The sequence below is a fragment of the Equus quagga genome, chromosome 13 (genome assembly GCF_021613505.1).
Source record: "Equus quagga isolate Etosha38 chromosome 13, UCLA_HA_Equagga_1.0, whole genome shotgun sequence".
Lineage (NCBI taxonomy): Eukaryota > Metazoa > Chordata > Mammalia > Perissodactyla > Equidae > Equus > Equus quagga.
In genome coordinates, this window is record NC_060279.1 from 20067072 (window position 1) to 20084020 (window position 16949).

General features: G+C 39.6%; 1 protein-coding gene across 5 annotated transcripts in view; it reads left to right on the plus strand.

Moving 5' to 3' along the window:
* The window catches only part of HMCN1 (hemicentin 1), a 433459-nt gene extending 428199 nt beyond the window's left edge, over window positions 1-5260 (plus strand). For all 5 annotated transcript variants that reach the window (XM_046681569.1, XM_046681570.1, XM_046681572.1 and 2 more), the window contains one exon: window positions 1360-5260. In XM_046681569.1, coding sequence (XP_046537525.1) covers window positions 1360-1726 — 367 coding nt within the window. In that variant the 3' untranslated portion in view covers window positions 1727-5260. The remainder of the gene's footprint in view (window positions 1-1359) is intronic.
* Window positions 5261-16949: the final 11689 nt, after the last annotated feature.

Below are 16949 nucleotides of genomic sequence, written 5' to 3' on the forward strand. Positions count from 1 at the left end.
TCCTGCAGCAGCCACTGAAGCCTAAACTATCACTTTTGGCTGCCAAAGCTTCCTGGAGCAGTCTCCCCAGCATGTAATCCGCCATGCGACATCTAGAACTCTGCCTCGGCAGTGAGCATTTATGAGGCGATAGAGCCTGCCTTTCTTTGAAATTTTGTAGTTTCTATTTGTGTTGCCTCACGGTTTTAGGGCTCTCAGCCCTTAAAGCAATCCAAGAAGTACCTTGACCATTACTATGATGACTCACTGTGACTCCATGAGAGAACAGAGATGAGCAAGGATGAGTCAATAGTCTGCCCATTCATATATTGTCTTGCCTACATTTCCTGCTATGTGAAACACTGTCTTCTCTGGGTTCTGCATAAACCACTCTTCTATTTTTCTCCCTCCCCTTACAGAATGTCGTACTCTGTTCAAGTACCAAGTTAACAGGGTGCTTAAAAACAGAGGTAATGGTTGTCGTGTGTAGGACCTGCTAATAAGAAGGTGATGCTGAAACCAAATGCTGGCTGGAGCACACACTGTTTTTCCTCTGAGCTGTGACTACCAAGTTACTGTAACATGGTCGAGTGTGGGCTGCTAGGGATCTACCAAAAACCTATTCGTAATTGGTCTCAGGGGAATAGGAAGAGGAGAGAGAAAATGAAAAATATAGACTTAGGAAACTTCTAAAAAATACCGTAACTGAAGAATCTGTATCTGTAGAAAATAGTCATTTGTGCATTTTTTAAATTTTACTCTTTATTACCAGTGATTTCTGGCAGACAATTTCAAAGTCATGATCACTCAGATGCAGCCAACATGGGCTCTGGAAAAAGAAAATACAATATTTTTGTCAAAAATAATGAAGACAGATACAAAAGGAAGTGTTTCTTTTTCCCAGGAATCCTAGCTGACCTTTTATTATTTTTGGAAAAATAAACCAATACCAATATATTCTATTTCCGCTTTCAAACAGTCTTAGGATAGATGTTAAAAATTTTAAATGGCTTTATTCCTCTCTTTAAGGAGTATTTGTTTCCAATATATGTGCAGATGTTTCTGTTTCCAAAACTGACTTTTCATTTTAAAGACACTTTGTGGTACTCATACTTCCTTACTTCAGTGGTTCAAAAGCTTCTGATTTTAATGGAGCTGAGAGATAGATATTTGACTCTAGCCCAGCATACTCTCTTAACCATCTGGCGTCTGGTTTGAGTTAGTGACGTAGAGCATGGTGTGAGCCTTACTGTTGCTACAGTCAGACTGTCTCCTGCTTTTAATGCCTAAAAGTTGTCATGATCATGATCACCTGCATCGTGCCTTCCCGAGCTTCCGAGCCTGATAACTATATGCGGTTCATGTGTTTGTTGTCCTTAGGTTCTGCCTCAAGAACTGTCCACCCAATGACCTGGAATGTGCCTTGAGCCCATATGCCTTGGAATACAAACTTGTCTCCCTCCCATTTGGAATAGCTGCAAATCAAGATTTAATCCGGCTGGTTGCATACACGCAGGATGGAGTGATGCATCCCAGGACAACTTTCCTCATGGTGCATGAGGAACAGACTGTTCCTTTTGCCTTAAGGGATGAAAACTTGAAAGGAGTGGTGTACACAACACGACCACTACGAGAACCAGAGACCTACCGCATGAGGGTTCGAGCCTTATCCTACAGTGCCAATGGGACCATTGACTATCAGACCACATTCATAGTTTATATAGCTGTGTCTGCCTATCCATACTAAGGAGTTCTCCAGCACCTAATCCACATATTTAAACTGCATTAATCAGGGGACTCAAATCACCTTCCAGATTACCGTCTCCTGAACAGTCACAATCTTGGCAACTTGAAAATGGTGCTATGCTCTGTTTTGCGTGTCTTCCTTGGGACTGCTGAGGGATTTTCATCATCCCACCACGGTCATATCTTTTGGTAAGGTCTAGAAAAGTCCCTATTATTTTCTTTATTTATTACACTGGAGCAGTTACTTTCCAAAGATTATTCTGAACATCTAACAGGACATGTCAATGATGTTTTATAGTAGCATAGTAGCTAAGATCATTTTCCTTAAAAAAACAAAAATAACTATAATCATAATTCAAAGCCAAGTAGATTTTCTTAGCATTTCACCATTTTTAAAATAATAAAACCAGTTGCTATGTGTTTTGATTAAAACTTATTAAGTAATTTATGAAGATGCTTTTTAAAAAAGTATCGATACTTTATAATAGGACTTGTACATGTATTTTCACTTTAAGGAAAAAAGAACCGTCACTTATTTTAGAAATAGAGTACAGCTTCTAGAAGGTTAGTTAGATCCCAAATGGTGCTCACCTTGATTGAACATCCAAAATAAGGATATTTTCAGTGATTTTGTAAAATCAGCTGGAACCACTTACGATAATAGAAAGAAATGTTACTTTGTCCTCGGATGATTATTCACAGCGTGGATCTTTGCTCTAATATTTTGATATAACCGTCCATTCAATTAGCTCCATAAATTTTACAGTCCAGCATTTTTTTATTTTCCTATCAATTGGAAATAAGTTTTTTTAAATACCAATGAGACAGTTTTCTTTGTATTTTTCTTGAAAATCTTGTATGTTCAATTAGCGTAGATGTTAAACGTCAATACACTGTACATGGTGGTAACAGACTCTAGAAGCAATTGCCAAGATGTATTCTATTTTTATGAATTGTATATATAGTACCTTAGTGTGTATTTTCTATACAATGTCTTGACGGACTCTTTTATGAAATTATTTTATAAAACAAAAAACAACGTTACAGCAAAACCAGCCTAAATAAAATATTCACATCCTTTTTCTTAACTTTGTCGAAAAAGCTAAAATTTGTTTCCTGCTACAGCTATAACACACATAAAAGTTTATAGTCATACACATGTATACACACACACGTGTATGTCATACATATCATGATTTAATCATCACAACAGCTTTTGAGATAGCTAGTATTATTATTCACATTTCATAGGTCAAGATCCTGGGATTCAGATAACTTATGTAACTTCCTTAAGACAACACAGCTAATTAGTGGCAGAAATGGCATACCTCCTACCTCTTAGGACTCCAAGCCTTTATTGACTCCACCTTTATTGCATGACAGTTTTCTCACTTACCTAAACAGTTCTTTATAGCTCATCTCAAGTGAATTCATCTCCCGCCTGTGATGATAATAGACTAGTGAAGGCCTAACCATGGCCTGTGATTGAAGGACTTTACACAGAATCACATTATTCAAAGAAACCTAGATAAATCATCTAGACCACAGCCTGGCAGTCAGGCAGGTGATTGTTTAAATCAGTGTTTGCCAAAGAATATTCTATGGAACAATCGTCCAGTTAAGGTACTTTGAGTCCACTGGGTTCCATGGTCAAACAAGTTTGGGAAACACTGTATAGTATGTCCTTCTCTTAAATATTTATTATAAACATTGACACTTAAAGGATCTTGGAAGTTCAGTAGTGAACAGATTTAATTTGTTCAAGTCAACATTTTCCAAAATATTTAATCGAAAACCTTTTTTTCCCTCAATATATTATATCGTACTGAACACTTGGAGAAATGATGATTTTGTGCAGTCAAGATGTCTGCTTTACTCCTCAGTCCTTAGAAAAGACACTTTACAGCCTAATTTGGTAAACAATTCCAGCACACGACCCTGACCATTGAGCTTTCTAAAATTAAACCACATTAATTTTGCTCATTTCTTCTGTGCAATATTCTGCAAGCATAGAGAATGACAATGCAGTGACAAGCCATGAGCTGCTACACAGTCGTTAGTAGGAATAGACTCCTGGTTATTATAATAATTGACTTGGAAATTCCTATATAGAGCCAGAAGACCCGTCTACAATCTTAACTTTAATCAAGTACTTTTGACAAAATTTCCTTGAAATTTCTCATATTCATGCTAATAGTTGAGTGGAGTTAGGCAATAATATCAATTATCAAACCTGAATGTTCCATTAGGATGACAGAGCAGAGTGTTGAAGACCTCCGTGGCATCTAGCAAGGATGTAAGGAGCAAGCCCTCATCTTGTATCTTGCTATTACAGTCCTCTGAGCCTGCACATTCCCCAAATACCCCAGATAGGATGGCTAGTAGAAAAGAGGAGGTCTCCAAAAGAAAGAAACCAAGGGCGCAGATGGGAAATCTAATAGGTAATATTAGAATCAAATACATACAATCCCTTAGATGTCATGTGAAGTCTACCTACAATATAATTACTCAATCTAATGTTAACATGAAAAGAAGTATGATCTACACCAGTGGTCAGCAAACTTTTTCCATAAAAGGAAAGATAGTGAATATTTTAGGCTCTATAGGCTGTATGGTTTCTCTTGCTATTACTCAACTCTGCTGTTTTAGTACAAAAGCAGCCATAGACAATATGTATACATGTATACATGTGTTCCACTTTATTTACAAAATCAGTCTGGATTTGGCCTGAGGGGCATAGTTTACCTCTGATCTACACAATGAGTATAATTCTTCTTAACCTTCAGCCCAATCTACGCTCAGAGTACAGAGTACAGGCAATGGCTCTGATCAGTTTTGTAACAGGATTCTGCCTCTACATGTGCAATCCTGCCACATCTCTATAACCCGTTCTCATTCTTTATATTAACCCAGCCTGCAGACTTAGTTGTTGTTATGTTAGCAGCCATGTGCAAGCCCTGCTTTCCCTTCCTAGACGCCCCATGCACACACGAACATGTTTTGCAGAGCTAGATAATAACACTCACCAGAACTTACCATTTTACATTTCAGTCCATCTGGGTGAGCCAAGCAGAGCAAAGATATGACACTCCCTCCCAAGACAGAGACCCATTTGTCCAACTGGCTACTTGATATTTTCTTTTGGCTGCCTTACTGCCAACTCAAACTCATAATCCAACATATGGTTAACCCAAACCCTTTCCACATATTTCCTACTGCCTACCAACCTTCTTGTTACAGTGGTCATGTGATTCCATTCTGTCCAATAAGATGTAAGCAGAAGTCACTTGATGGGGTTTTTGGGAAATTTCTTTAAAAGGGAAGGTCTTGGTAGCGTGCCAAAAAAGGCATGCTCTTTGCCATCTTTCCATGCTCAGAAAGTGGACAGAGATGTGGCAGCCATCCTGCAACAATGAGGCAGCAACTCTGAGGGTGAAGACCTACGTACTAACTAAGCATGGAGAAAGAAGGAAAGAGCTGAGACCTCATGTGACATTGGTGAGCCATTCTATGAGCACTGGAATAACTTCTGTTGTATGAGGCCAATAAACTCCTTACATATTCAAGCGCTTGTTTGTTGGATTGTCTATATTTACAGCTGAAAAATTCATGCCTGGGGCATGACCCTCTAAACTGTTTCCTCCCCTAGTCTTTCCCAACTAAGTTAATGGTACTACCATTCAGCTGTTACTCCAGCTGAAACCCTGGGATTCATTGATAAGTTCTCACTCACCCAAACTCCCCAAATTCAGTTTATCAAACTATAACTCTCCATCTCTACTGCTATCATCCTAGGGGCTATAGACAATGTGTCTCCCCAAAATTCATATGTTGAAACCTAATCCCCAGTGTGATGGTATTTGGAGCTGGGGCCTTTGGAGGGTTAGATCATGAAGGCTCTGCCCTCATGAGTAAGGTTTGTGGCCTTTTAAAAGAGACCCCAGAGAGCTTCCTAGCCCCTTCCACCAAGAGAGAACACAACAAAAAGACAGACCCTATGAACTAGGAAGAAGGCCCTCACCAGATATTTAATCTGCCAAAGCCTTGATCTTGAAGTTCCTGAACTCCAGAACTGGAAGAAATAAAGTTCTGTTGTTTATAAGCCACCCAGGCTATTATATTTCTGTTAAAGCAGCCACAACTGAATAAGACACTAAGCAAGGTCACCATCATCTCACACAATACACTCTTAACTGGTTCCTTCTCTGCTCCTGCTCTCCTATATCCCACTTTCTACCAGACTGATCTTTGAAAAACATCAGAGCATGTCATTCCATCAGTGACTTTTCATTCCTCTTTTCTTTCGTGGCCCAAAGGTCTTCTATGATCTGGTTTCTCCCTACTGTGTCATCTTAAATAAGCTGAAACTACATTTCTTTTTTTTGCACAGTTCAGAGTGTGGGCCGAGAGAGACACTTCACACACAACTGGGAAGGCAACAGTGAAGCTGCAGCCATGTTGCTTTTATACTTGGAAGGTCAGTGCAGGGGCACCAGGTGCTGTTGCATCTCATGGGCATTGTCACTATCATCTGACTCCCCTTGTTGGTGTGGGACAGTCATTGGTGTGGGATGGCTATTCCACCTCCCAACGAATGTTCTACGACCGCCGGGCCAGATGTGTATTTATCTTTGTGACAAACAGTCCCAGGTTTTTCTGCAAGAGACCTGTATCTAGTGGAGAACTGACGATGATGAGAGACCAGCACACATTCCAGTCTGTCTGTGGGTTCCAACTCATATTTGTGGATTTCAGGTTGTCCTTACTCTCCTCCACTGCACGTCGATCTTCCCAACTCTCTGCTCAGCTGACATCAAACTCCTACCTCAAAAGCAATGCTTTAAAGAGACTTTATAGTGATATTAAATCACTCCTCAAACTGCATAAGGTCAAACACACACACACACATACCCCACAGTTTCCTAGTGGTTAAATCTCTGTGATAGAATCTGACTGAAATAGACTTTAAATGGATTCTCTGAATTGGTTCTGAGTTATCTTTAACTGGTTCTATGATCTAGTCAGATTTAATGGCATTAATAAACTTTCCCAAGAGGTAAAGTGGACACTGATAGTTCACAGGATGCAGTGCCAAAATAGCACTTATGTTGCCACCAATAGACACTTGTAATCAAGTGCTTATGGAGGGCAAGGCTTTGAACAATTAACTACTTACTCCTACAGATCGTTTTAATAAAAGTGGAGAGTATGTTGTTGCTTGCTTGCTTCTAAGTGCACTGGAGAACATGGAGAAAGAAAATCATGAGTTCAGGACCTTAAATTCCCAACTAAGGATCTGCAAAAGGAAAGAAAGTAGAATGACGACCCAAAAGAAACCCTCATCTCCTATAACTGCAGAGCCAGGTTTTCCGAAAACCAAACCAAAGGTCTAATTCTGTGAGTGGCTGGATTATAATACAAACGTAATTCCCAGTCTCACAGGTTCTCTTATGTTAAAGTTAGAGCACTAGTTGAAAAATAAATATGGTCCTAAAACTTGGGATAGAGACATGTGAACAGATTTTGATCTAGCTGGAAACCTTGAACCCTAAATCTGGTGTGTCTTTCTTTGCCAAAAGGAGCCGCTCTTCCTCTCTGTCTGAGGTAGTGACTTCTTTGTCTAAATAACCTGTCATGGCCTCTCCTAAAGTGCTTGCAAGAGACTCGGAGCTTCCTCAAGACCTACCCCCAACATCTTTCGTTGCTTCTAGACCTACAAGCAGACTTCCGCTTATGGAATCCAATAACAACAAAAAAAATGAAGCTTGTATTTCATGTTTTGTTTTTAATTTTCTATTTCTAGTACAGATTTTCCTGTACTCACAATGACATTACATCCTGATAAACTCATCATAAGTTGAAAATATCGTAAGTCGAAAATGCATGTAGTATACCTCACCTACCGAACATCATAGCTTAGCCTAGCCTACCGTAAACGTGCTCAGAACACTGACATGAGCCTACAGTTGGGCAAAATCATCTAACACAAAGTCTATTTTATAATAAAATGTTGAATATCTTATGTAATTTATTGAATACCATACTGAAAGTGAAAAACAGGTGTGGTCTGAGTACAGACTGGTTGTGAGTGTATCGGTCATTTACCCTCATGATTGGGCGGCTGACTGGAAGCTGTGGCTCGCTGCCACTGCTCCACATTGCCAGAAAGTATTGTACTGCATAGCACTAGCCCAGCAAACGATCATTCAAAATTTGGAGTACAGTTTCTACTGAATGTGCTTTGCTTTCACACCATCGTAAAGTTGAAAAATGATAAATCAAGTCATCGTAAGTCAGAGACCATTCGTAATTCATTTTTATTGTAATTTTTAAAGTAATCATCTGAAACAGATTTAAACTTAAAAAAGCCCCCAAAAACTGGACCTTTACCAAAGGTAGTTGGAGAAGCACTGTCAATACCATGAACGAAAATTATAAGCCACTATTTCGCAGAGAAGGAAGCTGAAGCTCGAAGAAATAACTTGTTGAGAGTCTCATCACTATTGGGGGATGCAGAGCTAGGGTTTGGCCCCAGGCCCACCTAACTACAAAGCTGTATCATTGTCAGTATTCTGAATAAGGAAGTTCCGATCAGCCTCTTCAGAAGCATCTGCTTATACCCAAGCGTTATAATTGTGGTATGAACATGCCATAACTTTGCTGCTTTGATAAAGTATCTTCAAATCTCCCACTAAACTGGGACCTCATCTCTGGAGATTAGTGTAATGGCAGCTATGGCTCATCCTTGAAATCATCAATTGGAATTAGGCTCTGAGCAGTCTGGGGATCTAGCCTGACATTTCACTAATACTGGATGACCTCCCATGAATCAGAAAGAATGCAACTTGATGCCGCTAAGAAAATTCAGCACTCCCCTTTCCTGTGTGGAAAATTGAGGTTTTAAAAATCATGATTAGGTCAACTAAAATCAAAAAGACTGACGATTCTACTGATTGGTTATTTATCTGAAAGTTCTCAAGACCTGAGACATCTTTGCCTCACAAAAGATTATCTGCAGTGGCTGCCCACATCACTGGAGGCGAACCCAGATTTCCCTGTAACTGGACCCCAATTTATCTTTGCAACGTTAATTCCCCAACACATCCCTGTATGTGCCCTGTTTTCCTTGTAATGGCATCACAACTTCCCACGATTCAGTTTGTCCTCTATTTTCTCCTGTTGGAATGCTCTCCTTTTCAACTCCACATATTCAGTTCTCACCCACCTTCAAAGCCCCATTTAATGCCAGATCCTCCATCCAGACTTCCCTGATCCTTTAAACGAAAGACCTCTCTCTTCGGCCTCTGAACTCACACAGTCTTCCTCTGTACCTCTGTTATGTCATTTCTCACCTTGTACTCTGTGTTATGGTTGCTTGGCACGTGCACTCTCTTGTCTCCTATGCAGCAATAGCTTTGGATCCCTCTCTTATCCTGCACTGTTCTTAGCACAGGACATTCTAATATATGCCCCACACACTATGTGCAAGGATGGCTGACTGACTGACTGAATTTAGATAAACGAAGCTCAAGGTTTATAATTAAATCCAAAACTACCCACAGAAATCATTCAGATATTTATTTATTCATTCAAAAAGTATATATTGAATGCCTGTTATGTGCTGGGCTCACTGATAAACGTGAGGGATACAAAAATGAAAAGATGCCAGTAGCCCGGTGAGAATTCAGATATAAAAATAAACTATAATTCAATGTGATAATTATAATGAAAGCGTGTGCAAAGTGTCATGGAAAGATAGGGTAAACAGAGTCCTAAAACTACCTGGGGAAAGCATATAAGAGTCCAAATTTCAGATGATAAGAAGTAGAAAGAGGAAAAGGACACACACACCTTCTCTTTAAGAAAATTTCTCAGAAGTCTCCACACAACAGTTTCGCTTCTATCTCACGGGGCCAGAACTTAATAGCTGCGAGGGAAACAAAGAAATGTAACATTTTGGCCGAGTTCCATGCTCTGCTACTAACAAAAGAAAAGAAAAGGAATCTCTGCCCCACGGGGCTCAGAGAGTGGGAAGTGTGTTCTCCGAAGAATGAGAGGGAGTTCCTTGTTCCAAAACCTGTGAAAGAAAGAGGAGCTGCCTGGTGAAAGAGGAGAACACTGGATCAATGTTGTTTTGTCTTTACTATGGGACAGAGATAAAAGCTATAGGGAGATTAAAGATGAAGACAAGAGAACATTTGATAGAGCGAAATCCTTGAAGACCTGGAAAGATTGGAATCCAAAGCATAGTAGAGGATACGATGGATGAACAAGAGGGATTGTCTTAGTCTGACTGGGCCGCCACAACAAAATAGCACAGATCTGGTGGCTTAAACAACAGGAATTTCTTTTCTCATGGTTCTGGAGGCTGGAAGTCCAAGATCAAGGTGTCTGCAGGTTTGCTTTCTTCTGAGGTCTCTCTCCTTGGCTTGCAGATGGCTGCCTTCTCCCTGTGTGCTCACATGGCCTTTCCTCTGAGCATGCATCCCTGGTGTCTCTTCCATAAGGACACCAGTCCTATTGGACTAGAGGTCCACCCTCTAATCCTCCATTACTTTACGTCCTTAAATGCCCTTTCTCCAAATACAGTCACATTGAGTGTTGGGGCTTCGACATATAAATTTTGGGGGAACACAATTCAGTCCATAATAGGAGTGAATATTAGAAAAAATGAAGGATGGATGAAGCTGTAGTTAAGTTTCCAAGGATGTGAGAGAAATAAAGCCATTTAAAGGTTTTAGGGGTAAGGATGGGGGTAAATATTTGTGATAGCTCTTGTGGAAAATAGGAGATGGAGTAAATTTGAGGGAATACTTAGCAATGATAGAAGTCCAGCTGATATTGAACATCAGAAACTTTCTGGCTCCAATGCATTCGTTTGTGTCACTCTCTCCATATTCTGCCAGTACCTAAGGGTCTGCATGCAAAAACAAACAAAAAAGCATGTAAATATTTAGATGCAGAGTTAAGAGTTTTCAGGGTTTGAAGAGAGGAGGAACACTGTCAAACTCAAGTTGGGACGCGTGGGGTGACAACAGTTGTTAGAAATGAATATATCACTGTCTTTATGAGGACAAGAAGGTAAGAGAGTTCACACTGGATAGCATCTGCTTTTTCTGTAAAATAGATGTTAGAGTTTTGAGAAGAAGAATCGAGTTGTAGAATATCCTCTAAGAAGAATCAGAAAAAGGCTCCATAAAAGATATGCACTAAAATCGGCAAACCTTGCTAAGAGCATGTTCGAGATCAGATAACCTGATTATTTATCGACAACAGTATGTCACACCGTGTCAGCAGCTGAAATGGAGTGGAGAATGTAGGTGGTTCAATTTGTCCATAATCCAAGCTTTGCTGAGTGGTAAAATGCAGGAAAGTTGGAGCACTGGTTCTACTGAGAGTGATGTCTCAAGAAATGGATGATGGATTCTAGGCCAGAGAAAGAAAGAAGCAAAACCAAGAAATGAATAACAGACCAAAAAAGCAAGCTAAAGTTAAAGGCCTGAAGATTTATTCATCTACCCATTTGAAACCCATTTCTTTTTTCTTTTAATAGCTTTATTGGGTGTATAATTTATAAACCACGAATTTTACCCGTTTCAAGTGTAAAATTCAATGACCTTTAGTAAATTTACAGAGTTGTGCAACCATCACCACAATCTAATTTTAAAATGTTTCCATCACTCCAAAAAGGTGCCTCATATCCGTATGCAGTCACTCCTTGATTTTATCTCCAAGCCTAGAAAACCACTAATCTATTTTCTATCTCTATAGATTTGTCTTTTCTAGACATTTCATGTGAATGGAATTATAAAATATGTGGTCTTTTGCATCCAGCTATTTCCATTTAGCATAACGTTCTTGAGATTCTTCCACGTTGGCAGTATTTCATTCCTTTTTTTGCTGAATAGTATTCCATTGTGGGAATACACAACTTTTACTTACCCATTCCTCAGTTTCCAATGTTTGGCTATGATGAATAATGCTGCTGTGAAAAGTCACGTGTGAGTCTTTCTGTGGACATATATTTCATTTTTCTTCCATAGATACTTTGGATACCCAAGGACCTAGCAATTTTACTCCTAGGTATCCATGTAAGAGATGTCCACGCAAAGACTTAGAATAAATTTATGTTTAAATTTGTAAGAAATTGCCAAACTGTTTTTCAAAGTGGCTGCACCACTCATGTTCTCAGCAATAATATATGAACATTCTAGTTTCTCCGCCTCCTCACCAGCACTCGTTATTCCCTATTCTAGTGGATATGGAGTGATATCTCATTTTAATTTTCATCCTGATGAATGATTTTGAGCCTCTTTTCATGTACTTATTGGCCATATAAATATCTTCTTTGGCAAGATGTCTATTCGAGTATTTTGCCCATTTTGAATTGGGTTGTCTCTTTATTGTCGTGTGGTAAGAGCTTTTTGTATGTTCTAAATACAAGTTCTTTATCAGATATCTGATTTGCAAATATTTTCGCCAGTCTTTGGCTTATCTTTTCATTTTCTTAATCGTGTCTTTCAAAGTACAAAAATTTTAATTTTTATTGAGTCCAATTTATCAATTTTTTTCTTAATGGATTATGCATTTGGTGTTGCAGCTAAGAAATCTTTCTCTAACCTAAGGTCACAAAGATATTCTCTTAGGCTTTTTTCTAAAAGCCTTAGAGTTTTAACTCTTGCATTTAGGTTTAGTATACATTGATTTAATTTTTGTGTATGATACGAGGTAAAGGCCTAAATTCATCTTGTTGCCCATGGATATCCAATTTTCCCAGCACCATTTTTGAAAAGCTAACCTTTCCTATTGAATTGCCTTGGCATCACTGTCAAAAATCAAATTAGAAAAATTAAGTACTGAAGCTTTATAATAAGTTTTGTAAACAAGAAGTGTAAGTCCTCTGATTTTTTTCTTCCTTTTCCTGATTATTTTGGCTATATTAAGTCCCTTGCGTTTCCACATAAGTTTTAGGATCAGCTTGTTAACTTCTATGAAAGAACCTGTAGGCTTTGGGTAGAGATTATATTGAAACTGTAGATCAATTTGGGTGAGTAAAAACTACTCCTGAATCATAAAAAAATGGTGGCAAACAGATTCTGGTGTCAGATGACCTGAATTCACAACTAGTTCCACTTCCTACCACATCATCTCGGGCAAATTAATCTCTCTAAACCTTAGTTTCCTCATCTTTAAAATGGGAGTGTTAATAATACCTGCTTCTACTTGTTCAGAATCAAAAGATACATTTCCTATTAAGCCCTTAACACAGTGCTTCTTGTTAGCTATTATTACCGTATTATTTATTATTCTGTGCCAGGAATTATGTAGACACTAGAGATAAAAAGAGTTCAATAAAGAGTTAGATAAAAAGTTGAAGAAATCTCTATAAAAGAGTCGGGGGCTGGCCCAGTGGTGCAACAGTTAAGTACTCAAGTTCCGCTTCGGTGGCCCGGGATTTGCTGGTTCGGATCCCGAGTGTGGACATGGCACCGCTTGTCAAGCCATGCTGTGGCAGGTGTCCCACATATAAATTAGAGGAAGATGGGCACGGATGCTAGCTCAGGGCCAGTCTTCCTCAGCAAAAAGAGGAGGATTGGCAGCAGATGTTAGCTCAGGGCTAATCTTCCTTAAAAAAATAAATAAATAAATAAAAATAAAAAAATATAAAAGAGTGGGCTTGCCCTGGGTCCTGCGTGTGTGTTGCGTTGGGTGGGTGAGGGGTAAGAAGGTAGCATGGGTGTTGGTGGGACACAGGAAGATGGATCCTAGTAGGAAGACATGTGAAAGGGAAGAATGACTGACTCCACCAACTTCCTTTAAAAAAGAAGAAAAAACTACCCGTAATTTTATGTTCATTCAACCAACACACAAACTTCATACTCTCTATCTGCAATTAAAAATTGGTAACAAAGGCCTTATTCTCATATCCCTCTCCTGTTTAGTCTTGTTTTTTTTCTTTAAGACTTATGTCCATTTTTACTTGATTTCACAGAATAATATTGTGTCCATAGATGGACATGTGTGTGTTTGGGGAGGGGTGTTATTGGACTCAAGCCCAAGGAGAAGCCTTGTGTTCTAGCCACCCTAAGAATGTTCATAAATGAACAGACATTTTCCCAAAGAAGATATACAGATGGCCAACAGGCACGTGAAAAGATGTACAACATCACTAGCTATGGGGAAATGCAAATCAAAACTACAATGCGATATCACCTTACACTTAGAATGGCTATAGTTAATAAGACAAGAAATAAGTATTAGAGAGGATGTGGAGAAAAGGGAACCTTCATAAACTGCTGGTGGGAATGCAAACGGGTGCAGCCACCGTGAAAAGCAGTATGGTGATTTCTCAAAAAATTAAAAGTAGAAATACTGTATGATTCAGCTATTACATTACTGGGTATTTATCCAAAGAACATGAAATCAATAATTCAAAAATATATGTGTACCCCTATGTATTATTCACAGTAGCCAAGATGTGGAAGCAACCCAAGTGACTGCCAATGGATGAATAGATAAAGAAGATGTGATATAGGTATACAATTGAATACCATTCAGCCTTAAAAAAGACAAAACCGTGCCATTTGAAACAATGTGGATGCACCTTGAGGGTATTGTGCTAAGCACAATAAGTCAGAGAGAAAGACAAATACCGTATGATTTCACTCATATGTGGAAGATAAACAAAGATAAGGAAGACAGATTGGTGGTTACCAGAGAAGAGGAAGGGGACAAGGGGTAAAGGGGCACACAGGTCTGGTGATGGATAAAAACTAGACTATTGGTGCTGAACACAATGCAGTCTATACAGGAACTGAAATAGAATAATGTACACCTGAAATTTATACAACGTTAAAAGCCAATATGACCTCAATCAAATAAAAAAAGAAAAGAATATCCCTAATAATAGCAATGCACTTTGACAATGGGACAATTGCTTGCTTTCTTTCCAGACAGTCTTCAGGTGACGATGAGACAAAGTCTTTAGCTGCTACATGATTTTCTGGTGCTAGGAGGCTGCCCTAGTGCGCTGAACCGCTTTGTTCTCGTCCTATTGGTTTTTAGGCTCCCAGAGTGTCTGATTCTCAAGCCTGCAATCCACACCGTCCTGATGTTTCCAGTTTCCTCCACCTCTGAGTCAGACAGCAAGATAGAGAGGAGCTCATTGTGCTCTGGTCTGGGCTCCCGAATAAAGCAGTTCCATGTTTGGAGGTGGTGCCTGATACATCCCGTTGGTCATGGGTCATTCCAACTCTGTAGGGACACTGAAAGAATGTATCAACAGACTTGCCCAGGTATCTAAAACACATTTTCAAAATGTCAAGTGACCCTTGATGACCAGTCTGCTGATTAACTGAGCATTCCAGGGGTCCTTGGAGGAGACAAACTGAGGCCAAGTTTTCAGTGTGTAATCAACTCTCCACTGAGTCAGAAAGCTCACTGCCAAACTGGAGCAGCAGTAGAACATGGAACTGGTCAGAATGATCATAGTTTCCCAATCACCATACTCTGCCAAGATTCTGTTTCAAATTCTCTATTCTCAGAGGAGCAGCCTGGGAATTTGGAAGTTCTTCACAGTGGTTTCTGGAGAAGCTCCTCCCTCCCTCCCCATTTCTACCATCTCAACCCTTCTGCTGTTCATGATACATCCTAGCTGCGTCAGCTTACTTCCATCTTTGTCTCCTCTCCCTCCTTTCACATTAGCCTGTGCTCAGTAGCAGAATCATTTTCTATTAGGAGTTGCCTCTGTCTTTCTTGGAACCTGCAATAATAGTTACTAGTGATGTAGAGATGATATTATGCCAGCAATCAGGATTCTCAACCAGCTGTTTACCACCCAGTCACAATCAGTTTACATGAAGAGATACAAAGTTTGAGACAAATGTGTGTTCTTTATTGTTAACTGAAGGGTTTTCCCCATTAATAATGTAGGCTTCTTTTGAACTGGGACACTTTCTGCTTACACTATGAAGAGAGTCAAGGCCCTTACCAATATTTTTGGCTTCTTTATCCTGGGCCTTTCCAGGGAAGGTATGTCTCCCATAGTTGCATGGGAGATGGACTGTAGAATTCAAGAGAGATTGCGAATCTCAAGGGAAAAATCTCAAAGAAAGAGAACACACTAGATAAAAGTCTGAACTTTTAACCCTTCCATTCATTCCATTAAAAGTGCCCCTCCTTTGGGGCTGGCCCCGTGGCCGAGTGGTTAAGTTCGCGCGCTCTGCTGCAGGTGGCCCAGTGTTTCGTTGGTTCGAATCCTGGGCGCGGACATGACACTGCTCATCAAACCACGCTGAGGCAGCGTCCCACATGCCACAACTAGAAGAACCCACAACAAAGAATACACAACTATGTACCGGGGGGCTTTGGGGAGAAAAAGGAAAAAATAAAATCTTTAAAAAAAAAAAAAATGCCCCTCCTTAGCACCAAAACCCATTAATAATCTTGCACTTGACCATCCGTATGAGCAATCCCTTCTCTTCAAGGGAGAATTGGGGGTGAGGAGAGATGAGGCCTATTAGAAGTCAATAGATAAAAGAGATCCAAGTAGAGGAGTGAATAAAACTTGCAGAAAAGCTCATGGTCAAGGCAACTAATTGGTACTCAAATTAGAATAGGGACAGGAACACATAACCCAAGCTTCTAAGGAGATTTCGTATCAGAATCCATAGGCCATCTGGAGTCAGGCTTTATACAAAATGTAAAGGTCAGGGCAAAACCAGACAACCAGAGGAGAGGAGAAAAATACTTTCCAGGAATGCCCAGGAAAATGTCCAAGATCCAAATAGGGAATAAACAATATCTCAAATTGATATGAAAAATCCTCAGTCTAGATTCTGAGGGTCTCTACTAACTGATGCTTTATTTACTCAAGTTATCCATGTCTCCTTTTAAAGATCTACATGCATATGACCTCTAAGCTAATTTATATCACAATCCTTTGTTTCTTCACACTCTTCAATCATTCCCAATCATCTGGGGTACCCATTTCCCCAACTGGAATCATTCCCAATCATCTGGGGTACCCATTTCCCCAACTGGAACTCCCACTTCCACTTCTAACATATCTGAAAACTCATTCTCCGTTCAAGCTTTACTCAAAACTCACTCTTATAGGAACATATTCTAGGGCAAAACCAGGAAGTGAAAAGGATATTGGCAAAACCCTTGGCCCAACATGGGCAGTGAGTGGCTTTTTTCTCCCTCAGGTACTTCTTTTGTTT